The following is a 21,209-nucleotide window of genomic DNA, read 5'->3' on the forward strand; positions in this document are numbered from 1 at the left end:
GAGCCATCGGTGGAGCCCTAGTCCCCGACGTTGGATGTACGTTATCGAGCACGTCGACACTTGGTCGCGACCGTCTGTCAACGAAACGAGTTTAAAGAAGATATTCAGGTTCGAAAACACCGATGGTTTAAACTGAATTTGTTCACGTTGACTTCTCCCGCGTGGATGACGCACGTTTTAGGCCCGACGTTTTTACACCAAGACATGGTTTTACTCCATCAGCAAGAGAAAATTGTGATGAAGAAGCACATGGAAGAGTCTCCGGACGCGGATATGGGCGAAAAATGGAAAGATCAGGTGTTCATACCAACCGGAGCGGATAAGATGACGGTGATGTTTTACAAATGGTTTCGTAAAAACGGTCCGATTCCGTGGAAACCCGGGAACGATAAGATGCCGGAAATTGAAAAAGACGAATCGAAACTGTTCGACACATGGGAGATGCACACGAAGTATTGCACGCACTGTAAAGGAGCGATGCGAAATACAGAAATTTTAACCTACGCGAGCTTAGCCGTCGCGTTTGGGTATTTCTTGAGCATTTTAGCCAGCGTCGATTACGCCACAGCTTTACTCGCAGCAGCTGATGAAGAGTATTCGTTGGTGGGCGTGTTGCGACGATTACCAACAAACTCGATATATTCCGACATGTTTTCTTGCTTTTCCTTCTTAGCCACGGCGTATAGCTTGGACGCGTTTAAGTCGCTTTTCAAAACGTACAAGTTTTCTCACAGCGAGGACGACATCATGGCGGAAGGAACGGCGAAGATTGGATTAGCGAACGATGGCCCGAGTTTATACATCGATTTGGTCGATACCATGTTGTTTAAAGGGTTGAGTAAAAAGGACTTGGAGAAGCACTCATATGGATGTGAATGTTCGAATTGCGACACGAAGAATTTCGAAGGCATACGGTCGGTCGTCATGGCCAACAGAGTTCGAAAGAGGATGGCGGCGAGAGAGGACGAGGAAGGGAAACCGTGGGAACGACGTTCTTAATATACATTGTTATTTATAACTTTGACTTATAAAATAATTCAGTCATCATCGGTAAAACCACTCTCCACCTCTTTCACAATCTCGTTCAAATACGGCGTCGCTTGCCAGCACGTGTACCCGCTCGCGCCGACGAAAATCAACGCGCACAAGAAACCAGGCAAACCAATCACCGCGAATACGAGCGAAAAGAACACCGAGGTGACAATCATGAGAGCGTATCCGATGCCCACCGCGGATTCGCCAGACTCTTTGGCTAAACCGAGAAGAGGGGCTAACCATCCAGGCGCGGCGATGGAGGAATCTGGAGGTTTCATGAGGTCTTTGACGAAATCCGGAACCTCGAAACCTTCGTCTTTCGCTTTGATTGTTGTGTTGATGTTTCTTTTTCTTTGATTGGAATTGTTGTTGGTGACTCGAATCATCTTTTTGGATGATGACAATGCGATCGAATTGCGAGCGGAATAAATAGACGAAGAACTTCTTCTTCTTCTTCTCGTATTTTGCGCCGCCGAAGCGACAACAACAACGGAGGATACAGATGAAATCGCGCGCATTGTATTCAGGAGTCTTGCTTCTTGTTGAAGAGCGTCGTCGTATTTAAACGTGTGGTTTAAGAAGAGGAAAAGGAAAAAGATATGCAAAACAGTAGATATCGAATCGTTTAAGGTTCATCTTTTTTTATTTATTTTGTTTTTATAGTTGTTATTTTTGACCCTTTTTGTTCCGGCGGGGGTGTAGCTCACATGGTGCGACGTGTTCCAACCACTGTTGTTTTGATTAAACGCGTAATCTTCGTAGGTAGAGCGGTCGATTCGCATTCGACAGGTACGGGTAAGAAATCACCTGCTCCCAAGAGGAACTACGTACTAACTAGTACTGCTTACATAGAGATCGATACTTCGCACCTCCAATGTCCATTTTTTTTTGTGTATGTCTATCGTTACATGGCAAGTTAAATGTTTGATGTTAGGATTTTCCCGCGCGAGCGCTCGCAAATGCGCAGTACCGTTTTCGGCACTTTTTTCTTCTAAAATGTTCTCCTGAAATGAAGCAAAATCGGTATTTTTTTTTTCGTCTCGAGAGAAGAAAAGACGTTTAGACACGCGGCCGACGTGCTTTTCCCTGATGCGCATTTCCGTATAAAAATTGGTTCTATTTCATCTCTATTGCTGTCTTGTCACAAAATACACGCAAACAAAAAACTGTATCTCTCTTTTCCCTCAAAAACTCCTCCTTCCGCTTTAAACTGGAAAGAAGAAAGAGAAGCGATTTAACCATGGACGCGACGCTCGGCACGGAAAATAACTCGACAGTGATATCAGGTAAAACTCGTTCTATCGTTTCGCGGCCGTTTCGTTCTTTATTTTTCTTCGCGGCGGTCCGCCAAGTCACCGCGTCGTTCGCGATCTCTCTCTTTCTCTCTCTCTCTCTCTCTCTCGACGTTGTCGCTTCATACTCTCGTGCTTGCTCATAAAACTATACGAGCAAAAAACAAAGAACACGGTGTGGCAGTTTGAAGCCAAACGATGCCACAAACGTATGAAGAGAATACCGCGGCCGAGTTTGCCGCTGGTGAGAGGGCTTTTTTTCGTTCGCGTCGATCGACTCTGCATCGATCGACGAAAACTCGAGCGCGAGAGAGAGAGAGATTCGTTCGTTCACATGCAATTCTTGTTTTTTTTTCTTTTCTTCTCTTCACTTTTTTCTTCGGGCGCACGCATCGAAAAGAAAAAGCGCGCGATATCAAAGAACAAACTCGACGACGACGACGACGAGACAACCGCGAAAGATGTGATTCTATTTTCTTCTCCGCGCGTCGTTAACCGCGCCGTGATATTCTTCTTTTTCAAAACAAACAGATGAAGACGAAGCGCAGCGCGCGACGAACGATGGTGATGGCGATTTTGCGAAGAAGAAGAAGAAGAACAACAACAATAATAACACCACCAAATTCTCCGCGGGAGGAGGCGGAGGATTTCAGCAACAACAGGGGCAAAATGAAACGCGCGCGCGGAATACGAAACAATTGAGTTTAGTCGACGCATGGAAAAGGCGTGATAACGCCGGGGCGCCTTCGCCTTCGCCTTCGCCTTCTTTGGCGCCGAGGAAGAAGCCGAAGACGACGGTGGCGACGTCGTCGTCGTCGTCGTCGTTGTCCAAGAAGAGTGGAACGAAATCCGAGTTTGTACGCGGTTTGGCAATGAAGGCGCGACCGTTGTCGTCGCACGCTCATCCTCTCTCTACATCGTTTTCTTCTTCTTCTTCTTCTTCTTTGCGGATGACGACGACTCAGACGACGACACCGTCGAAGGCGAAGAGAAGAACGGCGAAGCCACCAACTTCAACATTTACCACTCCCGATGATGACGAGAGCGACGCAAATATCAGCGGGATCGCGTTCAAATCTCTTGTTTCAAAGTGGAATGACGCGAGTGTTTCTGAGCGAGAAGAACTGTTGAAAAAAATTACGGGCTGCGATCCTCTTCAGCTGAAGTACGATGAGAAAGAGGTGATTGATTTCTTGACGTTCTCGATAGAAATCGACAAAATCATTCATCGGCAGCAATATCTCAACGACGAAAGCTGGTTTCGTTGGGTGCAGGAACGACAAAATTTTCACGACACTTGTGAGGAGATTCATTTGAATTCGAGTCGTTATATTAAGCGCGAGATTGCAAAGCAGTTGTTGGAAGAGCGTCATCGCCTAGGCGACGCGTTATTCTGGCAGGCGATGGGAGACGAGGACTCGTTTCTGTCACACAATACTCATTGGCTCATCGTGGTTGAAAGAGGTGCTCCCGAAAAAACGAGAACTCTCCGAGCTAGTGAGTACACGGACATCATGATGGAGAAAGGCCGTGAGAACATTGTTGAATCCACCATTCTCAACGGGTGCATGGCCGGATTGCATCAACAAGGTTTGGTGCAATCAGATCCGAAAGGCGGATGTTGCACGACGAAGTTCGCGTTGTTCGATCTTTTTTATTGCACCGCAGAACAGGCGTTTTTCAACGAGAACGAGAATATACAATACGTCCTGTTTTCATGTTCTGATCTGTTGGCTTCCATTGGCCCGAAACATTGGAAGGCTAACAACGAAGGTTTTATTCCACGCGATGAAGTGATCGACTTACACGTTCGCGCGAGGCCCAAACAAGGGTACGCGGGAATCGCCGGTAAAATTGTTGTAGAGGCGATGCGTTTGAGTGCTGAAGCGTTGGCAAAATTGTGTCAGAAGTACAACATTTTCATAATCGTCCACTCTGCGAAAGTGCGAGACGTTCTCGCTGGCAGTGAAACTCGTGTCCGGCTCAGGTTATGGTTCGAAAGAACTTTAGCGCACAGCTGCGCTCCATGTTGCCATGCGTTTGGCGGCCGTTGGTCTGGTCTGTCGATTGGTTCCTTGACCAGTAGCATGGATATGAATAGAAGCGGTTGTAAGCAAGAGCTATTGGAGTCATTATTGGTCCAAAGTAGCAAAGCGTTTCAAGTGTACCGTGGTATAATTCAAAAACGTCAAGGCGTCTATGGGAATTACGAGACAGTTCAAAACGCGATGAATATTTGCATCGAGCGTGTTCTCGCGAGCGCGGAAGAGTTATCATCGGATGAAAACCCCGTCAAAACCTTTGGTGATTTGTTCATGGCATTGAGCAGAAAACCGTTCAGTAAATACGAGGATCTTTCCGCTCTTGGGTTCAAGGTAGGAGTTTTCGCTAATGACCGAAAAAAAAAATTTTTTTTGAGAGACACGAATACCAAGACTTTACAACCAGCATTGGAAGCAAAAATAAACTGGGAGAAAATGATGGAGGAAAACTTTTGGGGTACGAGGATCGTGGATGGAAAACTTAACTACTGTTGTCCACTTGGTAAAGTTCCAGGTTGCGAAGGCGTTTGTGACTTTTTGACTGACAATAAATCCAACTTGAAAAGGCACATTGCATCAGACAAGAGGATAATAGAAACCAGAAGAGAAGCCTTTGAAAAAGGAACTTTACGAGACAAAGAATTCCTTTGCAAACATGAAGATTGTAAAAACTGCGCCGGTTTCGGTACGAATTTTGCTTTAACCAGGCACACGAAGGAGGTGCATGGTAAAAAAGCAATTGCATGTAATTTCTGCGGCGCTCAGTGGCCAGCAACGCGACCTGAAAAACTTCGTGTCCACGAGCAATCGTGTCCAAAGCGATTTCAGCAACAACAGGGGCAAAATGAAACGCGCGCGCGGAATACGAAACAATTGAGTTTAGTCGACGCATGGAAAAGGCGTGATAACGCCGGGGCGCCTTAGCAGGCAGAGTAAGTTTGAGAGGAAATGAAGAGAGAGACACAAATAAACACCGAAGAAAGAAATCGCTACATTTCAGTAATCATTTGTATATCACATTGAAGCAAGTATTTCGCGCTATATGTTGTTTCTAGTTTTTTTTATTATTAATATCGGTCGTGATCGGTCGTATCCCAATCCGTCGTGGTCACCTCCGTCTCGTAATCTTTATCATGAAACATCGTCGTAACCGTTGCTCCTTCTCTTCTAACCACATTTCCTTCCGAAGATCGCGAAATGCTTCGAATAAAGTCTCGAATCATCCTCGGCCACTGCTCGGTATCCTCCAGTGTCTTCGCCACGTGCATTTCGCAGTGCGGAATCAGTTTTTTCAACTCCTCCGCGCTCTTCACTGGGTGCGTCTTATCGCCGCAATCCCACGCCAAGAGCAAACACGGCACTTTCGCCACGACGTTGGAAATCTCCTCCGGCGGAGGTAAATTGGATTGCGCCGCGCCGACAGAAACCGCCACGTACGACTCATCTCGCATGCCAAATTCTACCGTCGCTCTCGGCACGTACACCTCCTCCGGCTCGCCGTCGAAAATCGGTCTCGGCTTTCTCAACCTCGGCGGCGGCGGCGGTCCTTCCCTCGCCTTCTTCTTTAAATTTTTCTCTCGTTTTTTCCTCTGTTCGTAAATCGTCGGCGGTATGACCAACACCATGCCGTCGGGAAAGACGTCCCCGCGTTGAACGGCGGCGTGCAGCACCACCGCCGCACCCATAGACGCGCCACCTAAAATTAACTTTTGTTTCTTTTCCTTTCCCGTTTTCTTACTAATCCTCGTTTGTTGTTTCAAATTGGCCACTTTTAACATATCCGCCGCCATGTTCTCCCACTTCGCCTGCGAGCTCGTCTCCGCCGGCGACGAATACCCGTGCCCTCTCGCGTTATACCGCACAATCCTCACCTTCTCATCCTTTAAGTTTTCTAAATTTTCTAAACCTACCTCCTCCTCCTCCTCGCTCGCGCTTCCGTCGCTCCCGTCCTCGTCGCACGTCGTCGTCGCCGTCCCGTTCCCGGCGGAAGACGCGTCCCCTCTCTCGCTCACGTCCCAAAAGTTCCACAGCGACTCCTTATCCTCGTTCGTCATGGACGACCCTAACCCGTGTCCCCAGACGACTTGCACCGGCGCGTCTTCGTCTCCGTACACCTTCGCCTCGAGCGCGACGCCTTCCGCTATGCGCAGCTCGGAGATGTCCTCGTGCAAAGGTGCCCAGTGCTCTTCTTTAGTATTCGTAGTGGTCGTATTCTCTTCCTCTTGCATCAGAATGTTGTGTTCCTCTTCCTCTCGCGTCGTCTCGTGTTGCTCGTGGTTCTCGTTCGAGAGTCGCGAGAGTCCCGCATTCGTTTGAATCGTCATCTTCTCCTTCCTCTCAATGAACTTTTCCCCGCGAAAATGGTGAAGACACGAAGAAGATCTCGATGTCGCCGCCGAAAACGCCGCCGTACCACCAAAGCGAGAAATGGCGAAAAAACCACCAAACGACGGAATAATGGTACGAATACGAATCGTTCCTGCTTTTAGTAGTATCAGTCTCTTTGTGAGTGCTGTGTTATTCGTGTTCAAAGTCGCGCGTTGTTTTTATGAGGACGTTTTTCTCTCAAAGTCTTTTCGAGGAAAACTCTCGAGTTTGTAAGCACGATAAGAAGAAAGAAATACGCAGAGAGGCGACGGTAAATGTTCATTAAACGACTACGGAAACGCACGCGGCAGCCACGCGAAAAGTTCTCGAGGAAGACGCTAACGCCGCTTTTTGTAACGCTCTTCTGTTGTTGCTGCTGCTTTTCATCGTCGTCGCGAAGGAGGAAAAGGATCTTCGCGGGACGGTTGGCGTCGATAAGACTTTGTTGGATTTTCGCGCTTTATTCGACGAGGACGAGGATGTAGATGCGACGATGCCGCACTTCTCGATGAACACGTCGTAAGCAGGCGCACCCGATTGCGACCCGACGGATTCTAACGCTTTCACCACGGAGTATCCCTCGACGACTTGTCCGAAGACGGTGTGTTTCCCGTTCAGAAACGGCGTCGCGACGGTGCACAAGAAAAATTGCGATCCGTTCGTGTTCGGTCCCGCGTTCGCCATGCTTAAAATCCCCGGCCCGTTGTGCGGTAACTCAAAGTTCTCGTCCGGGAAGTTTTTCCCGTAGATGGATTTCCCTCCCGTGCCGTTATCGTTGGTAAAATCGCCGCCTTGGCACATAAAGTTCGGTATCACTCGATGGAATCGACTTCCGCTGTACCCGAACCCTTTCTCTCCGGTGCATAACTGCTTAAAATTCTCCGCGGTTTTCGGGCACGAATCTTCTTTCAACTCGATGACGACGCGGCCTAACCGTTCGAATTGGCGATCGTTGGAGAGTTTTAAGTCGAAGTATACTTTCGTGTTTTTCTGTTTGAATGGTAACGAGTAGTATTTATGTCGTTATTGCGTTCGCGTAAACATAGATACAAAATGGATAAAACAAAACGGGATCGATGTGACGCAACATTACGTATATATATAATACTCATTAAACATACCTCGTTCACGGGTAAAGGAATCGCATACGGCACAGACTTTCCTTTCGCGAGCGCGACGACGTCTTCCACGGAAGGCCCGGAGCCAGGCATGGACATTGCGCCACCCATATTGAGTTTGAGTTTGTGTACACTTGAGATACGTTTTTCTTCACAAAGAAAAGTGAAGATATTTTCCCTAAAGTCAAAAGAAACATGAGCGGCAAAGGAGGCGCAAAGAAGAAGAAGAACAACAACAAAGATGATTCATCGCTTTCGTCTTCTGAATCCTCGAACATCAGAGCGAAAGAAAAGCTCGCACAAACCCTCAAGAACGCATCGAACGTGAAGTCGCAGAAGCAAATGTTTTTGGATTTGATTCTGAGCAAAGATTTCGAGTTCGTCTTGAACGATATCTTCCACACGTGCGCGGGGATCAGCGAACGGAACGTCGGCGGAAACGAGTCGGAAAAGCTCGACAGCGCGGAATTGAAAGTCGCCATCAAAGCTATATATGCGAAATTGGAAGATATGGCTGGAAAGGACATGAAACTGCCCAAGATTAAAGAACCAATAGACGATATTTTGCGCAGTTACGACGAGAACAACGACGGATATTTAGATAAGCGCGAGTTTCAAGGATTCGCGCGGACGTATTTTTCGCGAATGGAATGGCCGCTGTGGAAAACAGCCGCGAAAGGTGCAGCGAAAGGCGTCGGGTTTCATATGGGTGTTCAATTTATCGTCGCGCCAATCGTGGCTTTGTGTTCGCCGCTGATCTTCGCGTTCGTGCAACGCGAGATGAAAAAAATCACAGGGGAACAAATCGAAAACGTCAAGGATGAATTCTCGAAAAGGTTTCACGCTTTAAACGTGTTCGGGAAAGACGCGGACGGGGATGGGATCAACGACGACGTCGAACGCATCGAACGGAAACAGAAATGGCAAAAGCGGATGAAAAAATCGAGGGAGGTGGTCGCGACGACCGCCGTCGCCTCCGCCGCCGCGTGCGCGGGATTGCTGTAAGAAAAATAATACTCCAATGCTCGACTGACGACGACGCATGTCGTTTTACTCTGCCGCGAAAAGTAGCAGTAAAAACACCACCCTTCGTTTTAATACTAATATGAATAACTGCTGTTATGTACTATCAAAACGCAAAGAAACATGTGACATGTGACATTCGCGTATTTTTGTTTCGAAATGCGTCAAAACAAAGAGAGAGAGAAAAAGAGCGATAGCTTGTTCACAAAACACATGTCGACGAAGGAAGAACTCGTCGAAGAACAACTTCAATTGCAGCGAAAGAAAGACGTGTTCTACGAATCGAATTCATCGTCCTGCCCGAACGGGAAGTGCACGAACAAAGCGTGTGGTTTTTACGGATGCGTGTGCGGGGAAAAGTGTTCGTGCAATCGAATCGTAAACGAGGACGAAGAAGTCGTCACGTGCGATCCGTGTAAAGACGCGAACGCGAAGAAGAAACAAAAGGAAATCGCGTAATCGCGCAACAGATTTAATGATTGCGCTTCAAGTGAAGCGAAATAAAGACCGGTTTGAATTTGACGTCGATGCAAACGCAACGGTGGACGATGTGTTTTCTTCGATTGAGGAAAAGACAAACGCGTTGAAACGAACGATGAAATTGATCGTCAATGGGAAGACGCTCACCGCTTTTGACGACGGGAAGAAGATATTCGCAGAGGTGGTGAAGAAGAAAGGGAGTAAAGTCACGGCGATGCTGCTCGATGGGGCGCCGCTGGTAGGAGGAGGGGGATCGACTTCGGCGGGCGCCGCGATGGCGAGTTCCGTCGCCGAGAAGCGGAGAAGAGAAGCAAAGGAGAAAATGATGGCGCAGAAAGACGAGAGGGCGAAAGAAAGGAAGAGTAAAGGTGTGGAAAGTAGTTATAACGCAAATAATAAATCTTCCAACTGGGAGAAAACGGGCATTTGTTCCTCGCAAAATTCTGGATTAGACGCGTTGCCCACATCCGCTTTGGAAGCTTTACGTGAAAGCGCCAAAGTGAAAGTATTCGATTTTAGTTTGAATGCAATCGCACTCGTGCCAAACTCAATCATCACGTTGCCGGCGTTGCAAAATGTTACGCGCGTCTCTCTTTGCAACAATGCCATCGAGAGCGCGGGGATAGATTTCAAAGTTCTCTTCGAAAACTTGAGGTTTTTGAAGTATTTGGACTTGAGCAACAACAACTTGATCGGCGCGATGGATGTCGTCAACAGTCTCCCTTCAGAAGACGAAGATAAAGAAAAAAGCAAGAGGCCTCCGTTACAGTTGAAGATATCGAACAATAAGATAACGTCGTTCCCTTCGAGCTTTTTCAAATCGTGTCCTCCTTTAGAACGCTTCGACGCGAGTGGGAACCAAATTAGCGAATCTATCGAACACTACTTCGTCGGCAGCGAGACGACGCTCGCGCATATAAATCTGGCGAACAATTTTCGCATAAACGCGATTCCAAACGCGTTTAGAAACATGAAAAGTTTACAATCGCTCATTTTAGATGGGAATAAGATAGATAAAAAAGGCATACCTGCCGTAGTTTTACGCGAGTGCGACCGGCTCTCGGAACTGTCTTTGAAACAAAATCAAGTCACCATCGAAGAACTGCGTGAATTAGATGGATGGGACGCGTATAACGAAAGACGAGTGTCTCGAGCGGACAAGATTCTCGACGCGAAAACAATGCTAGGCGACGCCTCGTTCCGCGAAGGTGCGGATGCGGAGAGATACACGAGAGACTTTTAGTAGTATTTAGTCATAGAATATAATAGTTTCTTAAGTGTGTAATAGTAGTTTACAAGAAAATTGTTTCTAGCTTTTAGCGAGCGGCGACGTTGCCGCCTTCCGCCATCGCCTCTTCTTCTTCCTCCTCGAACATGTCTTCATCTTCATCGTCCTCGTCCATGGAAGAAGAAACAGAAGCTTCACCTGATAACAAACCCATTTTCGCCGCGATCGCTTCTCGCGTCAATCGAACAATCTCTTCGTATAAACCCTCCTTCTCTTTCGCGGCGAGTAAACTCTTCTCGCGACCTTGGCCCAACTGTTCGCCTTTGAAGGAATACCACGAGCCTTTCTTTTCAATGACGCCGGTGGATTCCGCGACGTCAAAAACGCACCCTTCGCTGGAAATACCTCTGCCAAACATCATGTCAAATTCGGCTACTTTATACGGCGGCGCGACTTTATTCTTGGCCACTTTTACTTTCACTCTCGTCCCGAGATCGTCCTCGCCGGCTTTGCCTTTGATGACTTCTTTTCTTCGAATGTCCAAACGCACCGAGGAGTAATATTTCAACGCGTTACCACCCGTGGTGACTTCCGGATTCCCGTAAATCACCCCAACTTTCGATCTGAGTTGATTCAAAAATAAAATCGTCGTGTTCGCTTTCGCCGCGTTTACGTTAATCTTCCTCAACGCTTGCGACATCAACCTCGCGTGCGCGCCGACTTGGACCATACCAATCTCGCCTTCGATTTCCGATCTCGGCACCAAAGCGGCGACAGAATCCACGCAAATCAAATCCACCGCGGCTGATCTGACCAACGTATCAACAACCTCCAACGCCATTTCCCCAGTTTCCGGTTGACAGACGACCAAATCGTCCACGTTCAACCCCAACCTCTTGGCGTAGTCCGGATCAAACGCGTGCTCGGCGTCGATCAGCGCCACCGTGCCGCCCAACTTTTGCATCTCCGCCATCGCGTGCATGGCTAACGTCGTCTTCCCAGAGGACTCTGGACCGTAAATTTCCACGATTCTGCCTCTCGGTAGTCCGCCTCCTAAGGCCATGTCTAACGTCATCGCCCCCGAGGGAAACGTCGCCACTTTCGCCTGTCCGGCGGAGCCGAGCTTCATGATGGACCCTTTCCCGAACGTGGAGTCGATTTCGCCCAGTACGCGTTCCAACGCTTTTTTCTGTAAGAGTTGTTTATTGAAAAGAGAAATAAAAGATGTAATAACACATGTCAGCGTTCGTTTGGTCTGCTCATAAACTCTCTCTCTCCCTCTCGAAGCGCTCGAATACATCACAGAAGGAATAGAAAGAATCGCGCTTTGGGGAAAAATATCTCGCAGAAGAGATCGTCTCGATTTGAAAACACGCGCGACATCGATGCATCATCATCGAGAGAGACATCCTGCTCAAAGCGCTCTTAAGAGCGTACCTTAGCTTGCGCGTTTTCTGGATCTAAACCCATGTTCGGTTCGCGCTCGGGAAGTTGTCCCTTCGGCGCTTTTCTCGCCCCGAACGCGAACGTTCGAACTTGCTCGCCTCTCACTCGTTGATCTTGTTTGTTGTTGTCACCGGCACTGGTGCGTCGAATCGACGGGGGTGCAGGCACCGCCGCGCGAGATAAAGACATCATCGTTCTCGTGCTCTTTCGAAAAGTCGAGGCAGCAGTCGCGTGCGTGTGAGTGCGAAACAGAGGGAACGAGGTGAAACGCTTCGTGATGGGACTGCTCTTTGTTGTTCGAAGGAAAATCGACATTCGACGAAAAGTGAGGATGATTTTTTGAATTTTGGCGGGAATTTACTTGAATAAGCAGTCAATAGTTTTAACAACAACAAGAACAACGCGCAATCAAATACGCCTAAATGTACAACACAAGGAAGGGTTATATGAAAAGTAAATAAGTTACATGTATATTTAAAAGTCAATGCGTGAATCTGCGTTCGCTACTCACGTCTCGTTCTCCTGGAGTTGCGCGAGTCTGTTTCTTCTTTCCATTAATTCGATTTGAAGATTTATCGTCTCGAGCTCCTGCCGCATACGTTGACGTTTAATGATGTGTTCCAAATCTCCGTCGTCTTCGTCATCAGCCTCTGACCTACTCCTTGTCGTCGTTCTCGTCGCGATTCTTGTATCTTCATCGTCACAATCGGGTCTTGGTAACGAGCTCGGCGGCTCCGTCGTCTGTGGAGTATGAACCGAACTGTTTCTCCTTTGCGACCACGGTTCACGGAATACGTCTGTATCGAAGTCTCTGGCGACTTGTTCTCTCACAAGAAAGCAGCACTCGAGCGAATACTGCCTCTTGTTATTACACGCCTTGCACTTCCAGTTCGCGTCGGGTTCTTCGTTAAGAAGTTCATCCCCCGCTCGCTTTCCCATTCGATTATGTTTCACGGAAAGGAACTCAGAGAAGCATCCATTTTCATTTTCGTCCTTAATCGGTTCGTAATACTGACGCAAAATCTTGTTCGCGGCCTTTTCCTTCTCGTTCATCATCGGAGAGTATTGCCACCACTTGTGCGTATTCGGAGGGTACTTATTTGGGTCACGAAGATGGTCGTAAAAGTCGAGCGCGTCCTGAGGCGCCTTGATTTTAGACGAGTTCAAGTTTTCTATTTGTAAACCGGCTGCCGATCGACATCTTGAGAGTGCCACGTAAACTTGCGCAGGAGCAAATACATTCGAAGCATCTACGGAACAAGAGTCCAACGACATACCTTGCGACTTGTGTACCGTAATCGCAAACGCCAATTTTATTGGAATTTGAAGACGAACGTTTTTTCCTAAACCCGAGGTATCAAACGAGAATTCCATCGGGAGTATCGGTATCGCTTCCTCGAAACCTTTGAATAAAACATACGGAATCTTTTGCTTCTTTTGAGCAGCGCGCTTGACCCAGTCGAGCTGCCTGTTAAGTAAATCGATATCATGTTTATTGGCATCCGGCTCTTTTTCGAGCTTTTCCACGTGCGACTTCATCGCCTCTTCATCAGGAATATCAAATTTTATAATCTTGCCGCGAGAACCATTTGCCAAACGTCGTGGCTCACCATCACTAGCAGTAGTTCCTGGGACAGAAGTGTTTAATAACATCATCACTTCACAGTCAACTTTGAGCTCGACGATTTCTTCCGCTCGAATTTCTTTTAAATACATCCAGTTGCCTTTCAAACTCTTACAATAGTCGTTGTATCGATTGTCGCTGATATCAACACACGGCTCTTCGCTGTCAATCGCTTTATAAATCTGCGCTTCAGTCTTGAGCTCGTTTAGTTTCAGAGTATTGAAAGCGTTCACATCTTTATTCTTGGAAAAGAGCTTCATTTCAAATCGTCGGATATCGTCACTTCCGATATTTCTCTGCGACTCAACGTATTCAACTATTTCATTTCCAGCTCGTTGTTCACCTCTTCGCACGCGAGACAACAAATTTGCAAATATCTCATCCTCCTGCCGAAACACTTTCTTTAGCTCGCAAAACGTGAACTCCAACATGTCCCACGTGAACGATTGAAAACACAATCCTCGATCTAACATCATCGCCGGACACACCGCTTTCAAACGCGAATTATTAACTCCCAACTTTGGGATTGGCTGAAGTTGGAGAAAATCGCCGAATACGACCACTTGCAGCCCACCAAACGGCTTTGTCGTGTTCTGGCGTATGATTCCAAAATGTTCGCTCAATCGATCGAACATTTCTCCACTCAACATTGAAATCTCGTCGATAAACAACACGTCGTACGCTTGTATAACTTCTCTTCGGGTCTCGTTGGCCTTTCCCTTGAGGCCGAGAAAGTGTATATTCTCGACAACTCCACATCCCGCCAGGGAGTGAATAGTCACACCGTCGATCGATTCGCTCGCAATTCCAGTCGTCGCGCACACCGCGACATTTTTCTTCTGCTCTTCCCGTAACTTTTGCACCGCGGTTTTCAAAAGCACCGTCTTCCCCGTACCTCCTGGGCCGTACACGTAGCAGTTCTTGCCATCGAGAATGTTTGAAATCGCGACGGATTGATCGTCCGAAAGCGTCGTCTCGTCGGGTAAAATCTCTTCTAGCAAAGACAAATGGAGGAATTGCTCGGTGAGCGCTTCCGGAGCCTCGATCGTCGTCATCGTAATACGCGTGTTGTATGCTTCGAGTTGAAACGAGAGGAGCGAGGGCGAGGAAAAACGAGCGCGCTCGTTTTAATTATGAGGAGATTTTGAATAAATTTTAAATAGCTGCCGATCTGCTGATTGCTTTGAAATCGGCAATTTGAGCACCCACGGTGTTGTTGTTGATGATGATGATGATAGTAGTAGGAGCAGTAGGAGTGATAGTCATAGTAAAAGGAGTAAAATGAGTAGTGGTAGAAACAAAGGATGTGAATACAACAACAAGAACACTAAAAGCAGTGGTGATATGACGAAAAGAAGAAAGCGAGCGCTCTTGGCGAAAAACTCTTTTTGTCGCTTTTCTCTCTTTCTTCTCTCTTTCTTCGTCTTCGTCTTCGTCTTCTTCATCGAGATCTTTTTATTACGGTTTGTAATACGTCGTGTTGACGAACGGCATCTTCTTCACGACTGCTTTCGTCTTTTTGCCTCTGGTTTCGACTTGCACTTCAGTGCCGGCTTTGGCCAACGCTTTCGGGACGTAACCCATGGCGATGTTTTTCCCCAACACCGGGGAAAAGCCGCCGCTGGAAATCTCGCCGACTTCCTTGCCGTCCATGTCTAAGATTTTGGAGTGTTGTCTCGCCGGCGCGCCTTTTTCCAAGAACTCAAACCCGACTCTTCTTTGCGGGACACCCTCTTCAATTTGCTTGCGGATTCTTTCGCCACCCGGAAAGGAAAACGTGTCTCTTCTCGCTTTACCGATGGTCCACGTCAAACCGGCTTCCGGCGGCGTCGTCTCTTCGCTCAAATCGTTGCCGTACAAGCACAAACCGGCTTCCAAACGCAAAGAATCTCTGGCGCCTAAACCACACAAACGAACGTTTGCGTCGCCGACCAAGTCTTCGACCAATTTCAACGTTCCCGGGACCGGGACGGAGATTTCAAAACCATCCTCGCCGGTGTAACCGGTTCTCGTCACCCAGCACGGTTGTCCGGACACCGTCATCTCTTTGAACATGCCAAAGTACAACTTGCTCAAATCCGCGTCGGTGAGCTTTTGCAACGTTTCCATCGCCTTCGGTCCTTGCAACGCGAACAAACTTCTGTCCGAGTGCTCGATGAATTTGCAATCGCCATCGAATTTCGCCAAGTGTTTGTTGATGTGCGCCTTGTCTTTATCCGCGCACCCGGCGTTCAAGACGACGTAAATCCACTCGTCGTTCACTTTCGTGACCACGGTATCGTCGATGATCCCACCGTCGTCGTTGGTCACCACGGATAAGGTCCCAGTCCCGTCGGCCAAACCTTTAACGTCCGCGACCGTAATCGATTCCACAAACTTCACCGCGTCCTTCCCTTTAAACGACGACCCGAGCATGTGGGACACGTCAAACAAACTCGCTTTCGTTCGGCAGTGTTGCGTCGCTTCCATGATGGAATCCTTGTACTGAATCGGCATCGAAAACCCGGCAAACTCGACCATTTTACCTCCGTGTTTCACGTGAAAATCATAGAGAACGGTCTTTTTCAAGTTCGAGTCGTCCGCGTAGTGTCTCTTTTGTTGCGAGCCGACGAGTGGATGATTACTCGTTCGTCCAATCGTCCCGACGATGCTTGAAGTGCTTTCTAAAGAAGCAGTATTAAATCGCGAACGCATCATCATCGCGGACGAGAGGCGTTTGGAGCATTGTCTCGTCGCCATTTTTACTTATTATTATTTACTTTTTTTAGTAGTAGTGCGTTGACTAAAGAGATGTGCAGAAGAGCGTTAGAAAAGTGATGATGATGATGATGATGATGACAAAATGATATCCAAAACGAGAAGACAGAAGTCTCAGTAAAGGTCCAGAGGGTGCCACCTCGACAAAAAAAAAATGAACTCACTTGTTATTTAGGGTTTTTTTAAATTTTTGGTCGTTAGAAAAAGTGTGTGTCCTTTCAAGGTTGTTAGAATTCAACAGAGTCTCCTTGAATTGCGGAAAAGAAGGTTTCGTAAGCTTTAAGAAGTGTGTTGTTGTTATTCGTATCACACACATCAAACAGCATAGGCGAAGTATACACACACAGACAACACACGTAATAACAGTATGTCTTCTTCATCTGAAGAGGAAAAAAGTAAGCCGGCGATATACGTGAACGGAAAACGATACGAGTTACGAGACGGCATCGGGGAAACCACTTTGCTGGAGTTTTTACGCGATGTACGTTTAACGGGGACGAAACTCGGGTGCGGCGAAGGCGGGTGCGGGGCGTGTACCGTCGTCGCGTCCTCAATCACGGGGTATGATAAAAAGACGGACCAATTTTCGTACGCGCACAAAGCGGTCAACGCGTGTTTAGCGCCGATATACGCGTTCGAAGGACACCACGTGATTACGATCGAAGGCCTCGGGAACGCGAGGGATGGCTTGCATCCAGTGCAGATGGCCATCGCGAACGCGCACGGGTCGCAGTGCGGGTTTTGTACACCCGGTTTTGTCATGTCCATGTACGCGTTGTTGTTAAACGCGCGAAGCAAGAATACCGCTGCTGAAAATGCGTTGATATCGCCGCACGACATCGAGGAGGCGTTGTCCGGGAACTTGTGCAGATGCACCGGATACAGGCCTATTTTGAAAGGATTCGTGGACGCGTTCGTGGAGAATAAGGTGTATTCGCAAGAAACTATCGATGGGGACGTATCGAACTCGTTTAAGAAATCCGTGAAAGTTTCAGACGGGACGGTGCCTATATGCGCGAGCACCGGGCAACCGTGCACGAACGGATGCGGCGGCGACGGTGAAAAGACTGATGAGAATGCGAGCAGCAGAAACGTCGAAAACGGAGCGAATGGTGGTACTACTAATGCTGCAATCAAAGAACCATTGTTTCCGATCGAATTAAAGCGACGCGCGAAAGCAGGAACCGGACCTTTAGCCGCGCTCGCGTTTCACGGCGGAGATGCGATTACAGATTCCGTGCACAACGACGGCGTGAAATGGCACCGACCGACGAGTTTGAAAGAGTTACTGGATTTGCGAGACGCATATCCTGGAAACGAGTCTAAGATTGTTTGCGGAAATACGGAAATTGGCGTTGAAATCAAGTTTAAAAAAGCTCTTTACCCGAGACGCATTCACGTTTCTGGAAATACGATCGAAGAACTCGATAGAATTAGCATGAATTACGACAACGGCGAAGCTGTTTTTGGAGCGGCTATTTCTCTGTCGGATTTGGAGCGCGCGTGTTGCGGCAAAGAAGCTTCTCAAGTGGAAAGATTCCGAGCTATTTCCAAACAATTGAAATGGTTCGCCGGGAGGCAAATTCGAAACGTCTCCACGCTCGGCGGTAACATCGTAACCGGGTCGCCGATTTCAGATTTGAACCCAATATGGTTAGCTTTAGACGCTATGTTTGTTGTGACGTCCAAGAAAGGCGGGGATCGATACGTGAAAGCGAGAGATTTCTTCTTAGCTTATAGGAAAGTCGATTTAAAACCAGACGAAATCTTAAAGCAAGTCGAATTGAAAGCGTTCAACGATACCGACTACACCGGAACTACCGCGGCGACGACTAAAGAGTATTTTCACGAGTACAAACAATCGCACAGGCGCGAGGACGATATCGCCATCGTCACGTGTGGCGCGCGAGCACTTTTTAACACGAGTACTGGTGAATGCTTAGATTTCTCTCTCGGTTTCGGAGGCTTGAGTTTCAAAACAATCTTCTGTTCACAGACAGCGAACGGGATGGTCGGGAAACACATGACGAAAGAAACGCTGGATTTTCTCATGAGCGCAATTGAGAAGGAATGTTTTGTGGACGAGAGCGCACCCGGAGGGATGTCCCAATATCGAATCACGCTCGCAAAATCCTTTGCGTTTAAGTTTTTCTTACACTGCGTGAGCGATTTGAGAACTGTCGTGGACAGTTCTTCTTCTTCTTCTATATACGAACTTCAACAAAACGAACTTTCCTCTCTCGGACGAAACGAGCGACAATCGGTGGTCTCTGGAGCGCAATATTTTACGAAAAAGCCAAACGGTGAAGTCGTTGGACAACCTCTGGCGCATAAATCCGCGCATATACAGGCGTCTGGAGAAGCAATCTATTGCGACGACGCCGCGAAACCTGAAGGGTGCGTGCACGCCGCTTTGGTTTTATCTACCATCGCGCACGGAAAGATTCTCTCGGTGGACAGCGCGCGCGCCGTGGAAAGTATCCCAGGCGTGCTCGGATACTTTTCCGCGAAAGATATTCCCAAAAATGGAACCAACATTATCGGCCCGATTGCACACGACGAGGAGATTTTTGCCACGGAATACGTCACGTGCGTTGGTCAAGTCATCGGTGTCGTCGTCGCGGAAACGAGAGCGTTGGCGTTGAGAGCCGCGGCTGCGGTGAAAATCGAATACGAGATTCTTGAACCGATTTTATCCATCGAAGACGCGATTGCGAAAAAATCATATTACACCGACGAAATGATTGGCATGCGAGGTTTTCTTGGACACGCTTTGCATTCCGGAAACGTCGACGATATTTTTGCAAACGAGGAAGAAAATATCAAAATCATCTCCGGATCAACGCGAGTCGGCGGTCAAGAACACTTCTACCTCGAACCGAACGCATGCGTCGTAGAAGTTACCGACAACGATGAGGTAGTCACGATTTCGTCCACGCAGTGTCCGATGAAACACCAAGCGTACATCGCGGACTGTTTAGGTTTCTCTCGAAATAAAGTCACGTGTAAGGCGAAACGTTTAGGCGGCGGTTTCGGAGGGAAAGAGTCGCGCTCGGGATTCATGAACGTCGCAATTGCTGTACCGGCGTACCATTTGCGTAGGCCAGTCTCCTTAGTTTTAGACCGCGATGTTGACATGCAAATCACCGGCCATCGGCACAGTTTCCGAGGCGACTGGAAGGTGGCTTTTGATGTGAAGAGTGAGAAGATACTCGCGCTGGATGTTAAAATTTACAACAATGCGGGTAATTCGCTCGATTTAAGTTCATCTGTTCTCGATAGGGCAATCTTGCACGTAGATTCCGCGTATAACATTCCAAACTTACGTGTTGAAGGTTACTGTTGCAAGACAAACTTACCTTCAAACACAGCGTTTCGAGGATTTGGTGGTCCGCAAGGTATCATGATTGGAGAATCTGTCTTGGACGACGTCGCGCGACATTTAAACGTCGCGCCTGATGCTTTGAGAGAAAACCATCTGTATCATGAAGGAGACCTCACGCATTTCGGACAAAAGCTTATCGACTGTCAAGTTCGTAGTTGCTGGGAAGAGTTGAAATGTAAGCGCGAAGCATCTTTTGCCGATCGAAGGAAAGCGGTTGAAACGTTCAATCAGACGAGTAAATTCAAAAAGAGAGGCTTCGCCGCGACGCCGGCCAAGTTCGGCATCGCATTTACCGCTTTGTTTTTGAATCAAGCTGGTGCACTCGTGAATGTCTATTTAGACGGTACCGCTGGTGTCTCTATTGGCGGTGTCGAAATGGGACAAGGTTTGTTTACGAAAGTGGCGCAAATCGCCGCGAAAAACTTGGGCGTTCGTTTCGAAGATGTTCACGTCCTCGAGACGAGCACGGAGAAAGTACCAAACGCATCACCGACAGCTGCTTCGGCGAGTTCGGACATGTACGGCGACGCCACCGAGGACGCGTGTTTGCAAATCATGGAACGCTTGAAACCAATTCGAGAGAAAATGGCTAAAGACGCGTCGTTTAAAGACATCGTCAACTCGGCCTATTTCCAACGCATCGATCTCTCCGCGCACGGTTGGCATGTCACGAAAAATCTAAACTGGGATTGGTCCGTAGGAAAAGGCGAACCGTTTAATTACTACACTTACGGTGCGGCGTGTTCAGAAGTCGAAGTCGATTGTTTGACTGGCGATGTGAACGTTTTGCGCACTGATATTGTCATGGATGTTGGCGATTCGATCAACCCGGCGTTGGATATTGGCCAAGTCGAAGGCGGGTTTGCGCAAGGTTTAGGTTGGATTTTATTGGAAGAGTTGAAGTACGGCGATTCGAAAAACGGACATAAATGGATTAAAGATGGCGTAAATTTCACGAGAGGACCAGGCACGTATAAAATTCCAACCGCCAACGACGTTCCGGAGGAGTTCAACGTCACTTTATTACACGATTCCAAGAATCCGCGAGCTGTGCAAAGTTCCAAAGCCGTCGGTGAACCACCATTTTTACTCGGGAACTCGGTATATTTCGCCGTGAAAGATGCGATATACTACGCGAGACAAGAAGATGAGAACGAGAAAAACGAAGGAGCGTTTAGTTTAGATTTACCGTGTACTCCAGAGCGCGTGCGTATCGCTTGCGGCAACGCGTTTGCCTACGGTAGTCGCGATTACAAGACGCGCATTACGATTTAGCAGCACATTTGAAAGTGTTTGTATGTATATAATATGTAATAGTAACGCATTCAGAAAGGAATCAATCATATTAATGATATGTGTGTGATAGTACAAGTCTCTTTTTTACAACACAATCAGAACAACTACAGTATGTC

At 47.8% G+C, this 21,209-nt stretch overlaps 11 protein-coding genes across 11 annotated transcripts in view; 5 read left to right on the forward strand and 6 right to left on the reverse strand.

Annotated features, from left to right (window-relative positions):
* Positions 1-999, forward strand: part of Bathy11g02870 (predicted protein) — a gene marked incomplete at both ends in the record, with an annotated part of 2,006 nt that extends 1,007 nt beyond the window's left edge. Inside the window, 2 exons of the mRNA XM_022379222.1 lie at positions 1-52; positions 91-999. The exon at positions 1-52 is cut by the window's left edge and continues 1,007 nt beyond it. Of these exons, the coding sequence (XP_022234917.1) occupies positions 1-52; positions 91-999 (961 nt within the window). The remainder of the gene's footprint in view (positions 53-90) is intronic.
* Positions 1,000-1,072: 73 nt separating this feature from the next.
* On the reverse strand, positions 1,073-1,553 carry Bathy11g02880 (unknown protein; the record flags this gene model as incomplete). Its single annotated transcript, XM_007510156.1, has 2 exons — positions 1,073-1,079; positions 1,111-1,553. 2 exons carry the CDS (start codon positions 1,551-1,553, stop codon positions 1,073-1,075), a joined length of 450 nt encoding a protein of 149 aa, XP_007510218.1.
* A 1,646-nt stretch (positions 1,554-3,199) lies between these two features.
* On the forward strand, positions 3,200-5,293 carry Bathy11g02890 (unknown protein; the record flags this gene model as incomplete). Its single annotated transcript, XM_007510038.1, has 1 exon — positions 3,200-5,293. The coding sequence occupies one exon, from the start codon at positions 3,200-3,202 to the stop codon at positions 5,291-5,293; it is 2,094 nt and encodes a 697-aa protein (XP_007510100.1).
* A 143-nt stretch (positions 5,294-5,436) lies between these two features.
* On the reverse strand, positions 5,437-6,693 carry Bathy11g02900 (predicted protein; the record flags this gene model as incomplete). Its single annotated transcript, XM_007510287.1, has 1 exon — positions 5,437-6,693. One exon carries the CDS (start codon positions 6,691-6,693, stop codon positions 5,437-5,439), a length of 1,257 nt encoding a protein of 418 aa, XP_007510349.1.
* A 325-nt stretch (positions 6,694-7,018) lies between these two features.
* On the reverse strand, positions 7,019-7,965 carry Bathy11g02910 (cyclophilin A; the record flags this gene model as incomplete). The annotated part of the gene is made up of 2 exons (XM_007510364.1): positions 7,019-7,726; positions 7,858-7,965. The coding sequence occupies 2 exons, from the start codon at positions 7,963-7,965 to the stop codon at positions 7,019-7,021; spliced, it is 816 nt and encodes a 271-aa protein (XP_007510426.1).
* Positions 7,966-8,049: 84 nt separating this feature from the next.
* On the forward strand, positions 8,050-8,859 carry Bathy11g02920 (predicted protein; the record flags this gene model as incomplete). The annotated part of the gene is made up of 1 exon (XM_007510133.1): positions 8,050-8,859. The coding sequence occupies one exon, from the start codon at positions 8,050-8,052 to the stop codon at positions 8,857-8,859; it is 810 nt and encodes a 269-aa protein (XP_007510195.1).
* Positions 8,860-9,352: 493 nt separating this feature from the next.
* On the forward strand, positions 9,353-10,600 carry Bathy11g02930 (predicted protein; the record flags this gene model as incomplete). Its single annotated transcript, XM_007510037.1, has 1 exon — positions 9,353-10,600. One exon carries the CDS (start codon positions 9,353-9,355, stop codon positions 10,598-10,600), a length of 1,248 nt encoding a protein of 415 aa, XP_007510099.1.
* Positions 10,601-10,673: 73 nt separating this feature from the next.
* Bathy11g02940 (recombinase A) lies at positions 10,674-12,346 on the reverse strand (the record flags this gene model as incomplete). Its single annotated transcript, XM_007510351.1, has 2 exons — positions 10,674-11,774; positions 12,023-12,346. 2 exons carry the CDS (start codon positions 12,344-12,346, stop codon positions 10,674-10,676), a joined length of 1,425 nt encoding a protein of 474 aa, XP_007510413.1.
* A 192-nt stretch (positions 12,347-12,538) lies between these two features.
* Positions 12,539-14,710, reverse strand: Bathy11g02950 (predicted protein; the record flags this gene model as incomplete). The annotated part of the gene is made up of 1 exon (XM_007510005.1): positions 12,539-14,710. The coding sequence occupies one exon, from the start codon at positions 14,708-14,710 to the stop codon at positions 12,539-12,541; it is 2,172 nt and encodes a 723-aa protein (XP_007510067.1).
* A 403-nt stretch (positions 14,711-15,113) lies between these two features.
* Bathy11g02960 (predicted protein) lies at positions 15,114-16,394 on the reverse strand (the record flags this gene model as incomplete). Its single annotated transcript, XM_007510059.1, has 1 exon — positions 15,114-16,394. The coding sequence occupies one exon, from the start codon at positions 16,392-16,394 to the stop codon at positions 15,114-15,116; it is 1,281 nt and encodes a 426-aa protein (XP_007510121.1).
* A 385-nt stretch (positions 16,395-16,779) lies between these two features.
* Bathy11g02970 (xanthine dehydrogenase) lies at positions 16,780-21,072 on the forward strand (the record flags this gene model as incomplete). Its single annotated transcript, XM_007510084.1, has 1 exon — positions 16,780-21,072. One exon carries the CDS (start codon positions 16,780-16,782, stop codon positions 21,070-21,072), a length of 4,293 nt encoding a protein of 1,430 aa, XP_007510146.1.
* Positions 21,073-21,209: the final 137 nt, after the last annotated feature.

Source organism: Bathycoccus prasinos, assembly GCF_002220235.1.
Source record: "Bathycoccus prasinos genomic : Chromosome_11".
In the NCBI taxonomy this organism is placed as follows: domain Eukaryota; kingdom Viridiplantae; phylum Chlorophyta; class Mamiellophyceae; order Mamiellales; family Bathycoccaceae; genus Bathycoccus; species Bathycoccus prasinos.